Source organism: Lycorma delicatula, chromosome 1 (genome assembly GCF_047948215.1).
Source record: "Lycorma delicatula isolate Av1 chromosome 1, ASM4794821v1, whole genome shotgun sequence".
Lineage (NCBI taxonomy): Eukaryota > Metazoa > Arthropoda > Insecta > Hemiptera > Fulgoridae > Lycorma > Lycorma delicatula.
In genome coordinates this window covers 207,770,748-207,785,042 of record NC_134455.1, presented here as the reverse complement: position 1 = coordinate 207,785,042, position 14,295 = coordinate 207,770,748, and the positions used below count along the sequence as shown (strand labels likewise).

General features: G+C 30.0%; 1 protein-coding gene across 1 annotated transcript in view; it reads left to right on the top strand.

Annotated features, from left to right (window-relative positions):
- The window catches only part of Smg5 (Smg5 nonsense mediated mRNA decay factor), a 126,174-nt gene that overhangs the window by 49,435 nt on the left and 62,444 nt on the right, over positions 1-14,295 (top strand). Inside the window, exon 9 of the mRNA XM_075371220.1 lies at positions 5,049-5,350. Coding sequence (XP_075227335.1) covers positions 5,049-5,350 — 302 coding nt within the window. The remainder of the gene's footprint in view (positions 1-5,048; positions 5,351-14,295) is intronic.

The window sequence follows — 14,295 nt, the reverse complement described above, 5'->3', positions numbered from 1 at the left end:
AAATTATTTGCACCAATAATAAAAATTTGACTTTTTTAACATTTTAGTGTAACAATAGAATAATTCTTAAATTGCCTTAATGCTCAAAAGTTAGAGGTTAATAAGACCATAGAATTGCAGGTGTAGCAAGTGGAAAGGGCTCACATTACTCGCAAAGTTAGGCATAGAAGTGAAGCAGTGAAAATGTCAATTTATTATACTGGAATGAAAAAGGATGAAATCACAGTTTTTCTTTTTGAGCAGTACTTTGGAAATGTTAAATTATATATAAACACAATGGTTGAACAAAAAATGTTTTAATTGTGTATTCATTAATCCACTCTTTTTCTAATTTTATTGAAGTTTTTATCTAAATATTATTTTTGAAGTGTAAAAAACATTACATGAAACCTTAAATTTTTATTGAAACTATTTACAAGTAACTAAATTGACTTTTATTTTGAAAGAAGTTCAACAAATCTTGATTATGTTATTAAAAAACTTTGTATTTTCTTTGTATATCTAAATTAGCTCCAACCAGCCCAAGTGTAGATTATGATAATTAGTCATTACAGTTTTGTTTTTTTTTTTAAGTACACTAAAACTTAGTGAAAAGTTTACTTAGTACATTAAGTAAAAAGTTGTGGCGAGACCAGTAGCCATGCCTCTGTCAAAATCGACATCAGCGCTTGCTCCAAGGTCAACTGTCAACTGAGAGATGGACAGCCGTAAGAAAATGTTTAAAAACACAATGTCGAACATATTGGTCTAAAATTAAAAAAAATCCTTGCCAGTCATAAATTCTCAAACCCTGGACAACAGCACTATTGCTGTCCAATTATATATTTATTATTTATATGTAAATGTATCACATTTTGTCTATTATTCCTGACAGAACAAATGTGTTGTTAAGTTTGTGATTAGATTTTAAAAAATATTTTAAATCTCAAAAACCAGTCTTAGGCTAAAAGTATCAAATATATATATATATATTTTTCTTCTGATATTGATAAGGTGGAAAGGTGTGATGACAAGGGCAAACATTATATCTATGATTGGAATACCTGTTTGGTATGAAAATGTAGGGAAAGAAAAAATAGTTTTTTCTACTATTCAAGAACGCTGTTTTTTATCCAGGAAAATGTTTTAAAACAAATCATACAAATTTTACTCATTCTGTACTATATATGTATACATGTATGTATACACCGTGTGCATGGGAAACGTGTTTGTTTACGCCATTTGCGTAAAGTCGTTTTATTCCAATGAATTCAAGGTTATGGTCGAGTCTTGTAGTTTACAGGCTTGATAATTGTTATTTTTGCATTTTTTGAAAGGCTTATCTACGTATAATTTTAAAATAGGTTGTTTGGGTTTGTTTTCGATATCATTTCTCTCAGGCTCCAGCTTGACTGACTGTTGCATCATCATATTGGTGTTAGCTTATTTCTATCACGCATTATTTCATTGCTGTTTAGTCTTAATGTATATATTAGGCTTAGTGTTTTTTATTCTCAACCAATTTCAATATTGTCATAGTTTCTAGAAGTCTATTTCTCTTTGTCGGTTCTGATGTCATTTCTTCAACTTGCGTATTCAGAATTTATTTTATCAGCCTTACGTGACTCTTTAGTGGTCTGCTTGCTTGTAAATTATTTTTGTTATGTCTTCGTTCTCGAATTCCTCACGTTTTCTCTACTCTTGTTGCCAACACACACTCTCTCCTGTCCACTGTCTAGGCTTGGTTTCCCCCTCTTTTTGTTCACGCCATCTTTTCGTCAGAGTAGATCAGACCTTCACCATGTAGAGTCGTCTATGACTTTTCGCTCTCCAACTTTGTGCTAATATCTTCATCGCATTCTTACTCGCATACACGTTGCGGTATTTCTCTGTCAAAATTATCTCTAGTTCTACCCGTCAGTGGTTCCTTTATTTCACCGATCTCTATGTTTTGTTTTTGCCTCGTTTCTTTGTCAAGTTTAATCTTCAAATTCTGTATATTACTTCTATGCTGAAAGTGCTTCAATTACTACAAACTGCCATTTCTATCGACGCTGAATCTTCTCGAGCTGCTGATTACATTTTCATTGATGCAGAATCTCTCCAAACTCGTTGCTACATTTTTGAGACGCCTCGTCCTGCTCAACCTCTAAATCACGTCTCACCCCTGCATTCCTGATACACCACTGCAGGCTATGCCCAGGATTACTGTATGTATTCATTTACCTTCATTCACAAGTTCGTCTCTTGCTAATATTTATGTGCTACAGGCAAGTTCAATTTTCATTATTTATTATGTTAAACAGTTATTTTATCACTAAAATTTGTGGAACATTCAGTTCGTTTTACCTTATGCCTTTCAAATTTCATTTTCAAGTTTAGTTTACAAAACCATTTATTCACTTGAGTGCAATCCTGATAGGTGGCTTACCTATTTTACGTGCTTTATTATTGCAATTTGTTGTTATGGTAATTAACTCCATAATTTAATCTTGTACTTGTTGATCGCCGAGATTAATTTTTTCTACGCATGAACTGTGTTCATAATACTTCTCGTAAATTAACCTAAAGCAAATTACTCCTGATGTGCCGTTATGTTTTAGGACTTCTTTGTAATTTTATATTTTCAAGAAAGCTTACTAGTAAAGGAACTCTATTTATATGTTTATTTATTTTAATTTGATTATTGTAATTAACTCTTTTTGTACTATAATATTATTGTGGCCTTTTTTCTACATTAAACTAGAATTACATGTTTGAATTATTTAATGCTAAGTTTGTTGTTCATAAATCAGGAAAGGCGAGTGCCAATTAAGATTTACTGTAATTTATTTTTCTAAGTTAATGACATTTGTTCATTGCTAATTTTCAATATTACAGCATTTGTTAGTAATGCAATAGTTTTCCAGTTTTACTATGTTTATTGATGTTTTGTTTTTTTTAAGTATATTTTTGGCAAATCTCATTTAATATTATTATTACTGATATGCTGATATTTCTTATATAAAATTAAGTTATGTTTATTTCCTAATTTCATTTAATTTAAGGTTGTGTTCAGTTGTTTTACATAATTAAAGTCCAATTTCTTTTGGCAAATACGAGCTGTGTGTTTTTTGTTAACTTTACCCATCAGTGTTTATGTCCTTATCAAGCTTAGGTTGTACATGCATGTTTTTGGTTGACTCAATAAACTTTGTGGAATGCAATCATATTATTTATAATTCTTTTGTTTGCTGTAAGAACTGGTAAATCTATTGTTTACTACACACATTCATTCATTGAAATTTTTTTTTTTATTAACATTACAAAGTTGCTTTTTTATCTTACAGCATTTAAATCAAAATTTTCTTTCATTCATTTTATGAACTTTTCAACCTTGTATAGTTTTAAAGTTAGTAATATTTACATATCTAAAACATAATCATTTACATTTATGTGTTTATATCATGCTTGTTTTGTATATGCCTGTGTGAGTGTTTTATAAATAGTTAAATATTCATGTTATTTTTAATAATAATTCTGTATCAAATTACTGTTAGTAATTATTAGACAGGGATCATTCAATATGTTCAACCTATTTGTAGGATGCTGAAAAAGGTTTAGATCTTTGTAGAAATTAATTTGTTTTAATGAACATGACTTCAGTGGTCTCAGCTTTGTAATGATTAACAGTAATGGAAATAGATATGCAGTGGCTTATTTACAATAAAAACGAAATGGCAATTATTGCCTAGCACAGGATGGATGGATTATTTAACATACTAATAGTTTGATAGATAGTAAGTTTATTTTTATTCACAGACCCCCAACTACATATAGTTTATTTACTATTGTGCCTTATTAGGTATATTTCATAAGAAAGCTACCTATTGTAATAGGTACCATGATTCGACTTCTGGAAAATTTTGACTTATATTCGCATTTCACATGCCCCAGACCTCAAAATCATCGTCAGTTCAAAAGCTTACATATACATTTATATATATATATATATATATATATATATATATATATTTCACTTTCTTGCAGACATGATAAGTGCTGTAATTTTCCGCCAATCACTTTCAAATTGATGCATAAAATATAACAGCAAAAATCTTGGTTGAGTTCATTAATGGGCAAAATTGGACCATGGGGGTAGAATTAGGAGGGCTTTAAAAAAACAAAATGTCATTATAACTTTGCTGTTAAGTAAAATATTGAATTTGTTTAAAGTTCTACTATTCTTTAGATAAGTGCCTAAAACTTATCTAAGTAAAGTTTTTTGATATCACCAACCAACAGGTTTTGAAGACAGAAAAAATCATACCTATCTTAATAGGCACAGTATCGAATCAGTTTAAAGTGGTCATTACTCCTCTTAAACATTACCTAAAACTTTAAACTATCTGAAACAATTTTTGATATGACCAACCCTTATGGCAAGGGATGACCAAATTGTTGCTGGAATTGTAAGAAGATCGGGTGTCATATGCTAAACATGTGACCATTGTCGTAATGAGTAATTTGAAGTTTTTCTTAACTTTAAGGTGGAAATCTTTTTTATCCTCTGCTTAGCACCAGTGATACCTATCTCTGCCTTCTGCCATACCGAAAGGGATTTTTTGTTAAACTAATAGTATAATCATGTAAAGTAGATATTAAGGTTATTTTTTATTATTAGCATAATAGAATGATTTCTTTGACAGAACTAGCAGTAAATGTGTTACAACAATAACTGACAAAGAGAACCAACATCCTGATTTATATAATTATATATGATTGTAATAACAGGTCTTTTTTTTTTTTTTAAATCTTACTGGAAATAAAAATTTAATTAATTATGTGATTACAGGACTTGAGAGTAAACAATTCATGAGTTGCAATAAAATTTTGTTGTAGGTGATGATGTTGTATATAACAATAACTGACAAAGAGAACCAACATCCTGATTTATATAATTATATATGATTGTAATAACAAGTCTTTTTTTTTTTTTAAATCTTACTGGAAATAAAAATTTAATTAATTATGTGATTACAGGACTTGAGAGTAAACAATTCATGAGTTGCAATAAAATTTTGTTGTAGGTGATGATGTTGTATATGTCAGTAGTACAGACTCTGATATTAGTGAAGAAGAACTAGTGTTTGATGAACATAATAGTGATGATAGTGAAGCAGAAGTGTTACCAAATGGAAAAGATGGTAGTGAGAATGGACTGGATGAAAATGATGATTCTGAGTCTAATAAAAATTCCAACTTCAATACTAATACTGAAATAGCTATGCAGGTGTCTACATCACTGTGGAATCACTTAGAAAAAGAAAATGCAACTTTTCAACACATTCACAGTTTGATGCATCAAGGATATCTTTTTCAAACAATTAAGGTTTGTAGTTTGTACTATTTTCCTACACTGAATAACCATTTACTGAAGACAGAAACTTGTTATATATATATATATAATAGTTAAGATATAATATCAGTATATAATGTATACTGATATTATATTATATACTGTGTATGATAGTTTTTAAAGCAATAATTTTACGACATCAAAAAAAATTAAAATTGTATTGGATGGGACAAGACTTGATTTGACCATTACTGCCACTAATCACAGCAATAACATTACTTGTTTTACTTACATGTACTATGTACAAAAGCCCTGAACCTGCATTTGAGATTGAATAGATAATTAAAACATTTTAATTTTTTTATGTATTTCAAATTTATTTTTAAAAAAGTTTATTAAATTCAAGTTTTTAACAGTTTTTTTTTTTTTAACTTCATTACTTAAGCTTTTTATGGTTCTGGTTTAATCTTAACTTTTTCAATATGAAACATAGTCAAAACCTGGCCTTTCTTCACTGAAAAAGTGAATTATGTGTGATATACTGACACTTAAAAATGTTTTTCTTGTATATGAATGATTTTTAGGATGTTTTTCTCTGCAGATAGACCTTCAAGGAGCACGTAAATATCATTTCATGTAGTTTCCTTTTTCTTCCAGAAGTTCATTATTTTGGACTGTTTAGTTCTTTATTTAGTCCATCCTTTGTTGAGTTTTTTCTTTTTTTACCTACTTTTTTTTTGTTTTCAATTATTTGACTGGTTTGATGCAGCTCTTCAAGATTCCCTACCTAGTTCCAGTTGTTTCATTTGGTATATCCCTTACAATCAACATCCCTAACAATTTGTTTTAATATTCCAAATGTTGCTTACCTGTACAATTTTCCCATCTACATGTCCCTCCAATATTAAAGCAACTATTCCAGGATGTCTTAATATGTGGCCTACAAGTCTGTCTCTTCTTTAAACTATATTTTTCCAAATGCTTCTCTCTTCATCAGTTTGTTGCAACACCTCTTCGACACTTTATCCATCCATTTGATTTTTAACATTCTCATATAGCACCACATTTCAAAAGCTAATTTTTTCTTCTCGGGTACTTCAATCGTCCAAGTTTCACTTCCATATAAAGCTACACTCCAAACATATGCTTTCAAAAATGTTTTCCTGGCTTTTAAATTAATTTTTGGTGTAAGTAAAATTATAATTTTGACTGAAAGCTTATTTCGCCTATGCTATTCAGATTTTATATCGCTCCGGCTTCGTCCATCTTTAGTAATTCTACTTCCTAAATAACAACATTCTTCTACCTCCGTAATCTTTTCTCTTCCTATTTTTATATTCAATGGTCCAACTACATTATTTCTACTACATTTGGATTACTTTCTTTTTGTTCTTGTTTATTTTTATACAGTAGTTCTTGCATAGAACCTTATCCATGCCATTCGCTGTTTCTTTAAATCTTTTTTACGCTCAGCAAGAAATACTATATAATTGGCAAATCGTAACATCTATATCTTTTCACCTTGCACTGTTACTCCAGATCTAAATTGTTCTTTAACATCAATGGAGATAGGGAACTTCCTTGTCGGACTCCCTTCTTTATTTCGGTTTCTTTCTTATGTTCTTCGATTATTATTGTTGCAGTTATGTTCCTGTAAATGTTAGCAATTGTTCTTCTATCTCTATACTTGAATCCTAAATTTTTTTAAATGCGAACACTTTATTCCAGTGTAAGTTACCAAATGCCTTTTTTAAGTCTACAAATGTCAAATATGTTAGTTTGTTTCTTCTTCCTTCTACTATTAATTCGAATGCTAAAATTCCCTTGTCCCTATACTTTTCCTGAAACTAAATTGGTCTTCTAACACTTCTTCCACTCTCCTCTCAATTCTTCTGTACAGAATTCTAGTTAAGATTTTTTATGCATGAGTAGTTAAGCTAATTGTTCTGTATTCTTCACATTTATCTGCTCCTGGTTTCTTTGGTATCATGATAATAACACTCTTTTTGAAGTCTAACAGAACTTCCCCTTTTTTGTAAATATTACACACCAGTTTGAATAATCTATCGCTTCCTCACCAGCACTGCACAGTAATTCTTCAGGTATCCTGTCTATCCCATGAGTCATTCTGCCATTCAAATCTTTTAATGCTCTCATAAAATTCAGATCTCCATATTGTATCTCCCTTTTCATCCTCTTCAATCTCTTCTTCTTCCTCTATATATAACAACAGTTTCTAATTCATTTCCTTCATATAACACTTCAATATATTACACCCAGCTATCAACCTTTCCTTTCGTATTATAAATCAGTGTACATCTCTGTTTAACAGATATATAGAACATACGTAATGACCAATTATGTTTATAGTTTCCATGCCGTATAATATATTACTGGTGTTATAACTGTGCTAAAATGCCTTAATTTTGCATTTATAAAAAGGTTCTTTGAATTGTAAATATTTTTTGTGTAAAAGTTTAGTTTTTCTAATTTGTTTTTTTTTTGGTCTCAGTCACTAGTTTGAAATGACCCACTGTAGAAATGACCCACAAAATTCTCTTTAACTTTCCTTTATGCTCTCTATTTTACCAGTGATCATTTCTCTCTCCACTTCTGAACACTTTACTTTCACTAATTTTCACTTGTTTATAGTATTTCTTAATTTTCAATAGTTCCTTTTACCTTCTTGATCACTAGCATTCTTATACTTTCTATGTTCATTAATCAGCTCCAATATATCCTTTGATATCCAAGGTTTACTACCAGTTCTAAGTTGAACCTAAGTTTACTTTTGCTGATTTAAGAATTTCCTTTTTAACATTCTCCCATATTTCTTCTCCATTTTCTACCTTACCTTTTTTACTCAGACCTCTTGCGATGTCCTCCTTAAAAATCTTCTTTACTTCCTCTTCCTCAAGCTTCTCTAAATTTCACCAATTCATCTGATACCTTTTCTTCAGGTTTTTAAACCCCAATCTATATTTCATTATCACTAAATTATGGCCGCTATCAATATTTCCTCCAGGATAAGCTTTGCAGTCAGAGAGTTGATGTCTAAATCTTTGTTTAATCATGATATAATCTATCTGATACCTTGCACTATCGCCCAGCTTTTTTCATGTGTACATTCTTCTATTATGATTTTTAAACTGGGTGTTGGCAGTTACTAAATTATACTTCGTGCAAAACTCAGTAAGTCAGCCCCCTCTTTCATTCCTTTTGCCCAGCCCATATTCACTCACAATATTTCCTTCCTTGCCTTTTCCAATGCTTGCATTCCAATCTCCAACTATTATTAAATTTTCATCCCCTTTTATATGTTTAAGTGCTTTGTCGATTTCTTCGTATATACACTCTACATCATCATCATGGGTACTTGTAGGAATATAGATGTTAACAATCATTGTTGGCTTAGGTTTTGATTTTATCCTTATTACACTGATTCTATCGCTATGCATTTTGAAATACTCTACTCTCTTCCATATCTTCTTGTTCATTATAAAACCTACTCCTGCCTGCCCTTTATTTGAAGCTGAGTTAATTATTATAAAATCAAATGACTTTTGATTTTAACCTAACCAAAAGTTATTTTCCTCTTCCCACCAAACCTCTCTAATTCCTACTACATCTACATTTAACCTATCCATTTGCCTCTTTAAATTTTCTAACCTACCAACCTTTTTAAGACTTCTAACATTCCACGGTCCAACCCCTTGCTTAGTAGTCCCCACTCGAAGATCCGAATGGGGGACTAGTAAACCTCCAAAATATTTTACCAAGGAAGGTGCCTTTATCGTTGTTACATGAAAATGCAGAGAGCTAAATTTTCTTGGAAAAAATAGCTAGTTTTCCATTACTTTCAGCTGCGAGTTCTCAGAAGATTGATGTTGATATAGCCGTTTAAGTCCTCTTGACCTATACCCTTAACAAGTACTGAAAGAGCTGCTGCCCTCTTTCAGGAATCATTCCTTAGTCTGGCTTTCAAGAGATACCTGTTTGATATGATTGCACCTTTGGTCCAACTACTCTGTATCACTGAGCACTCAAGCCCCTCACCATCGGTAAGGTCTCATGATTCATAGAGGGAGTTTCACCTACAGGAACCATTAATTAAAAAATTTAATTCTTTCTGATATAGACACTCATTCTCTGTTATGTTGAACTTTTTTAACTCTTTTATCTGTTTAACATAACCACCTTAACCTTTATAATTCCAGAGTTTGTTGAAAATGTGTTTGTTTAGCCTTGATTGGTTCATTTGGATCAGGTAACCGTAGAATTATAGTTCATTTTCTTATTGTTACTTCCAGGTCTTCAATTTTATTGTATATCTCTATTTGATCACAATCTGTGGCCTTTTGCTCTTCTTGGACCGTTAATTCTTTTTATTTTGAGTAGATTTTCTATTCCAATTATGTTTATAGTTTCCATGCCATATAATATATTACTGGTGTTATAACTGTGCTAAAATGCCTTAATTTTGCATTTATAAAAAGGTTCTTTGAATTGTAAATACTTTTTGTGTAAAAGTTTAGTTTTTCTAATTTGTTTTTTTTTGGTCTCAGTCACTAGTTTATCTGTTCATTAATAATTATTTTTCCAAGATATTTAAAATAGTCCGTGATCTTAATTTTCCCATACTTTGTTTCTATTGTATTTTTGGGATATTTACTGGCACTTGTCATCATTTCTGTCTGTGAAGAGGAGATCTCAATCCTATTTTTTCAGCTGCTACTTCTTTCAATTGGTAATTTTGTTAACTGCTCATTCTGATTCTGCAAAGAGTGCTGAGTCATTGCCAAAAGCTAGACATTCAATCTTTGCGTTCTGATCCTTTGTTCCTATTTCTGCATTTGTCATTATTTTCCTAGATGGTTTTCATTATTTTATCCAAAACCAAGTTGAAAAGCATTCGTGAAACCATCTTGTCTTGGAATTTTACTTGGAATGATTCACTGATTTTACCTAGAAACTTGACAGTGTTGGTTAAAGTGAGTTTAATTAAATTATGACTTTTTGGTCAACGTTGTATTCTTAATGTGTTAAATATGGTTCACTCTACTGAATCGTAAACCTTTTGAAAATCAGTGACTGAAATAAAGATGTCTTTTGGCCTTGTGTTGTAATATTTTTATATCATTTTTAGGCTGAAGATTTGTTCTGTACAAGATCTATTTATTTTGAACCCATCTTTATATTTGCCAAGCTTTGAATCGATCTCTTGTTAAGAAGTAGTTTGGAAAATATTTTTTACATGACAGGTGTTTATGAGATTCCTGTATAGCTATTAACATCAGTTTTAGTGCCTTTTTTATTTAATAAATGAATTAATGCGACAAGCCAATAATCTGAAATTTTTCATCTTTGTTGAGGGAGCTGACCATATTTTTAATTTCTTTGTTGTCTGGTGGATTAGAATCAGGATTGTTTTGTGAAGCTTAAGATCAGATTTTCTTTAGGTTTTTCACAGTTTAATAACTTCTTTTAAATATTCAGCCAGGATCTCATTTTCCTTGTTGTTCAAGTCTAGTAAAAACTCTCTTGTAAAAACTAAGGAGCTAAGTAACCATTGATTTTATTCTTAAATGCCCTGTAAAATAGTCTTGTATCGTTTTTCTTGAATTTTTCTTCCATTTTCATTATTTGTTTTCTTCTAATTTTTGTTAATGTTTGGTTGCTATTTTTCTTAATTTTTGTACTTTTCTAGATTTTCTTGAGTTTGTTTGCGTTCTTTTTTTTCCGTGCTAGAAGTCTTTCTTTAATTGCATTTTCACATTCTTTGTTCCACCAGGCATGTGTTTTTTGTGAAAGTTTAAGGGTGCAATTTCTTCGGCAAGTTAAATTAAATTTTTAGTGACATCGTCCAATTTGTAGTTGTGTTAAGTTTATTTTGAAATTCTATCTTCTCTATTAATTATTAATTTTGGGGATTTTGATGTTAGTGTTATTTTTCTTTTTATAAGGAATGGAATTCATCTTGATTCATGGTTACATTTATTATGGCTTTCTGATCTTGAAATTTTGATCTCTTTGTGGCAGTTTCAAGAGATGACATGGATGACAAGACATGATCATCAAGTTGAAATTCACCAAGCATTGGATTTGGGGAAACCCTGGTTTTCTTTGAAAGAATAGAAGAAAACAAAGTAAAGTACTCATGTGTGTTGTTTTTAATAGGCCCTATTAAATACTTTTATTTATACAATATTTTACCACCTAAAGTAACTTCTAAATGAGCTCCATGTGTTCATACAGACAGTATTTAATTTCACGCCATGTATTGTATAACCATTTCAGCAATTATTTTACTAAAATTCACTGATTCATCTATTTAGTTTATCAATATCACAAATCTTTGTTACATACATCCCATCTTTGACAAACCCCCAAATAAAGAAATCCAGGAATGTAATTGCAAGGGATTGAGGTAGCCAAGGAATCTATCCACCATGGTCAATTCAGTTGTATGTGTAGTCCTAAGCAATTAACCATCAATGTAATACCTTTCTGGAAGGAAATGTTTAGTTGTTATTCAATTTTTTAGATTACATAACTCTTAAAATGTCAAGGTATGTTGCTGTAGTCACTGTAAACGTAGCAAAAAAGAATGCTCTGATCATTTCAACTTCAGCCAATGCACATTACATATTGAAGTTTATGTTTTCTCGTTATTGTTCTTGTACTTCATGAGGGTTTTCTGTATCCTAAATCTAACAATTCTGATAATAAAAGTAACAGAGATATGGAAGACTGCCACTTAAATTTTTTTTTTTATACAAAAGAGTTGACTTTATCAATTTCATCTAGGATGCGCAAGCAAAATCTGACAACATAACTACGTTATAAATTGCTTATATTACATGCAAAAATTGGATTGGATATGTAATTTAAAACATTTATGTGTAAACTTCATAAACATTGATCACTACTCTCAGTTTTAAACTCATACAACTTGATTTATACAGTTTCTTATACAACTTTCTTTCATTCAATCAACATGTTCTGAGACTGGCAACTGCCAGTATCTGAACATGTACAATTTCATTCATTCAAGACATGAGATTGGTTTGTGAGATGCCTTATCATATTCTGAATTTCAAAGAATTAAAAAAATTCAAAAGTGCTATCAGATGTCTTTAATGAAACAGAAAAATTCACATTGGTAGGCTTATGTTTCAGTATTTCTGCTATAGTTCTGAGTTTCTATGTATATGACCATATTTTTATTTCAATATATTTTATTTTTATTGCTACTTCTTTGAATATTTTGTAAATATAGATCTCTTTCAAATAAAAAGCAGCATATTTATTAGAAAATTATTAATAACAATCCAAAATTAGTATTATGCAAAACCTGAATAATTGTTACATCTTCTAAGTAGATGAAGAAAAGACAAGAACTTTCATCAATCCAGTCCATCCAATTAACAAGTTTGTGATCATTTTCTGGTTGAAAGATCAAGAAAGTTTAGGAGCATCATAATAATAGTTTTACAGTTTCAATGTTTTTATTTAATATTACAATCATGTAAATAAATTTTTAAGTTATAAAAAAATGAAAAAAAAAACAATAAAAAATAAGTGTACCTGTTAGTAGGTTGTTTCAAATATGTAATAATTTGGGTTTTTTTTATTTACAAAATAATAGTTTCCTTAATATAGAAATGGGAAAATATTTTTATTGAAAACTTCACTGATTATAAAACTGTAAATAAGTAAAATAAAATTGTGATAAAAAGAAATGAGTTTGTTTTTTAAAAATAAATGTACGAAGGTATAAACTTTTTAAAGACACTGAAATATCATTTTTTCTTATATCAGATAACACTAAAAGAATACTAATAGCCTACATCAAGTTTAACCGTGTATAGTAGTTTATAACAAAAAATTCACGCAATTAAAAAATAAAATGAAGATTATCATTCATATGGTTTTTTACTGAAGTTACCAGGATTCGCTGTAAAATATCAAAACATATGAAGAAAAAATATAATGAATTGTCAACATATAAAAGAACCTCTACTTCTGCTGTTTTACTGTATATGTTCTCTTAGGATGTAGATATGAAATGACAGTAAAGCAACTATTAGTCCCTTAACGGGTCTTTATTGTAGCAGAAAATTGTATTATTTACCCCTTTTGTTTTTACCAAACATTTGTCATTTTGCCCATTCTTTTTTTATATATTTTTAATCTGTGCAATGAAATATGTCAAAAATGAAGGATTTATTTATATACTTTTCTTATCATGCAATTTAAAAAATAAGATTTAAAAGTTCAATTATATCATTTATACGTGATAAACACACACATTTGCTCACAAAAAAAAATTGCTAAAGTTAGGTTATAATAAACAAGTATTATTTCTTATTTACATACATTCACAGACACAAACAGTTGGAAATAAAAGTATGACTGAAAACTCTACAAAAATAATAGTAAAATTATAAAAGTAAACAATAACACAAAGAAATAATAAAACTAGCACTTGTACAACTTAAGGAATGATCAAAACAACGAAAATAATGCTTGTTAACAGCTGTTCAGAAGCTTACGAAACAAGACATATAGAATAAAGAACCGATATGCTATTAGCGCTTCACCGTTAAATTAGAGTAAAAATTCCAGCCTCTGTAGCACGATGGTAGTTTCTTGGCCTTTTATTCAGAAATCCCGGGTTCGAATTCCGGTCAGGCATGGCATTTTCACACATGCTACAAATCATTCATCTCATCCTCTGAAGCAATACCTAATGGTGGTCTCAAAGTTAAAAAAAAGATGCATTATTTTTAAATATAAATTTAAAAATATATACCTGAGCACACTTGGCAGTAACGTGTCAAATAAACAGAATAAAACAGATCAATTCAAAATTACATTCGTCAGAGGCACTTTTCAGCAAAAAAGTGGATGACGAGTTATTTCATCAAAAACCGATAAGGGGTTAAAGAAACAACCAATACAAACTCTGTAAATGT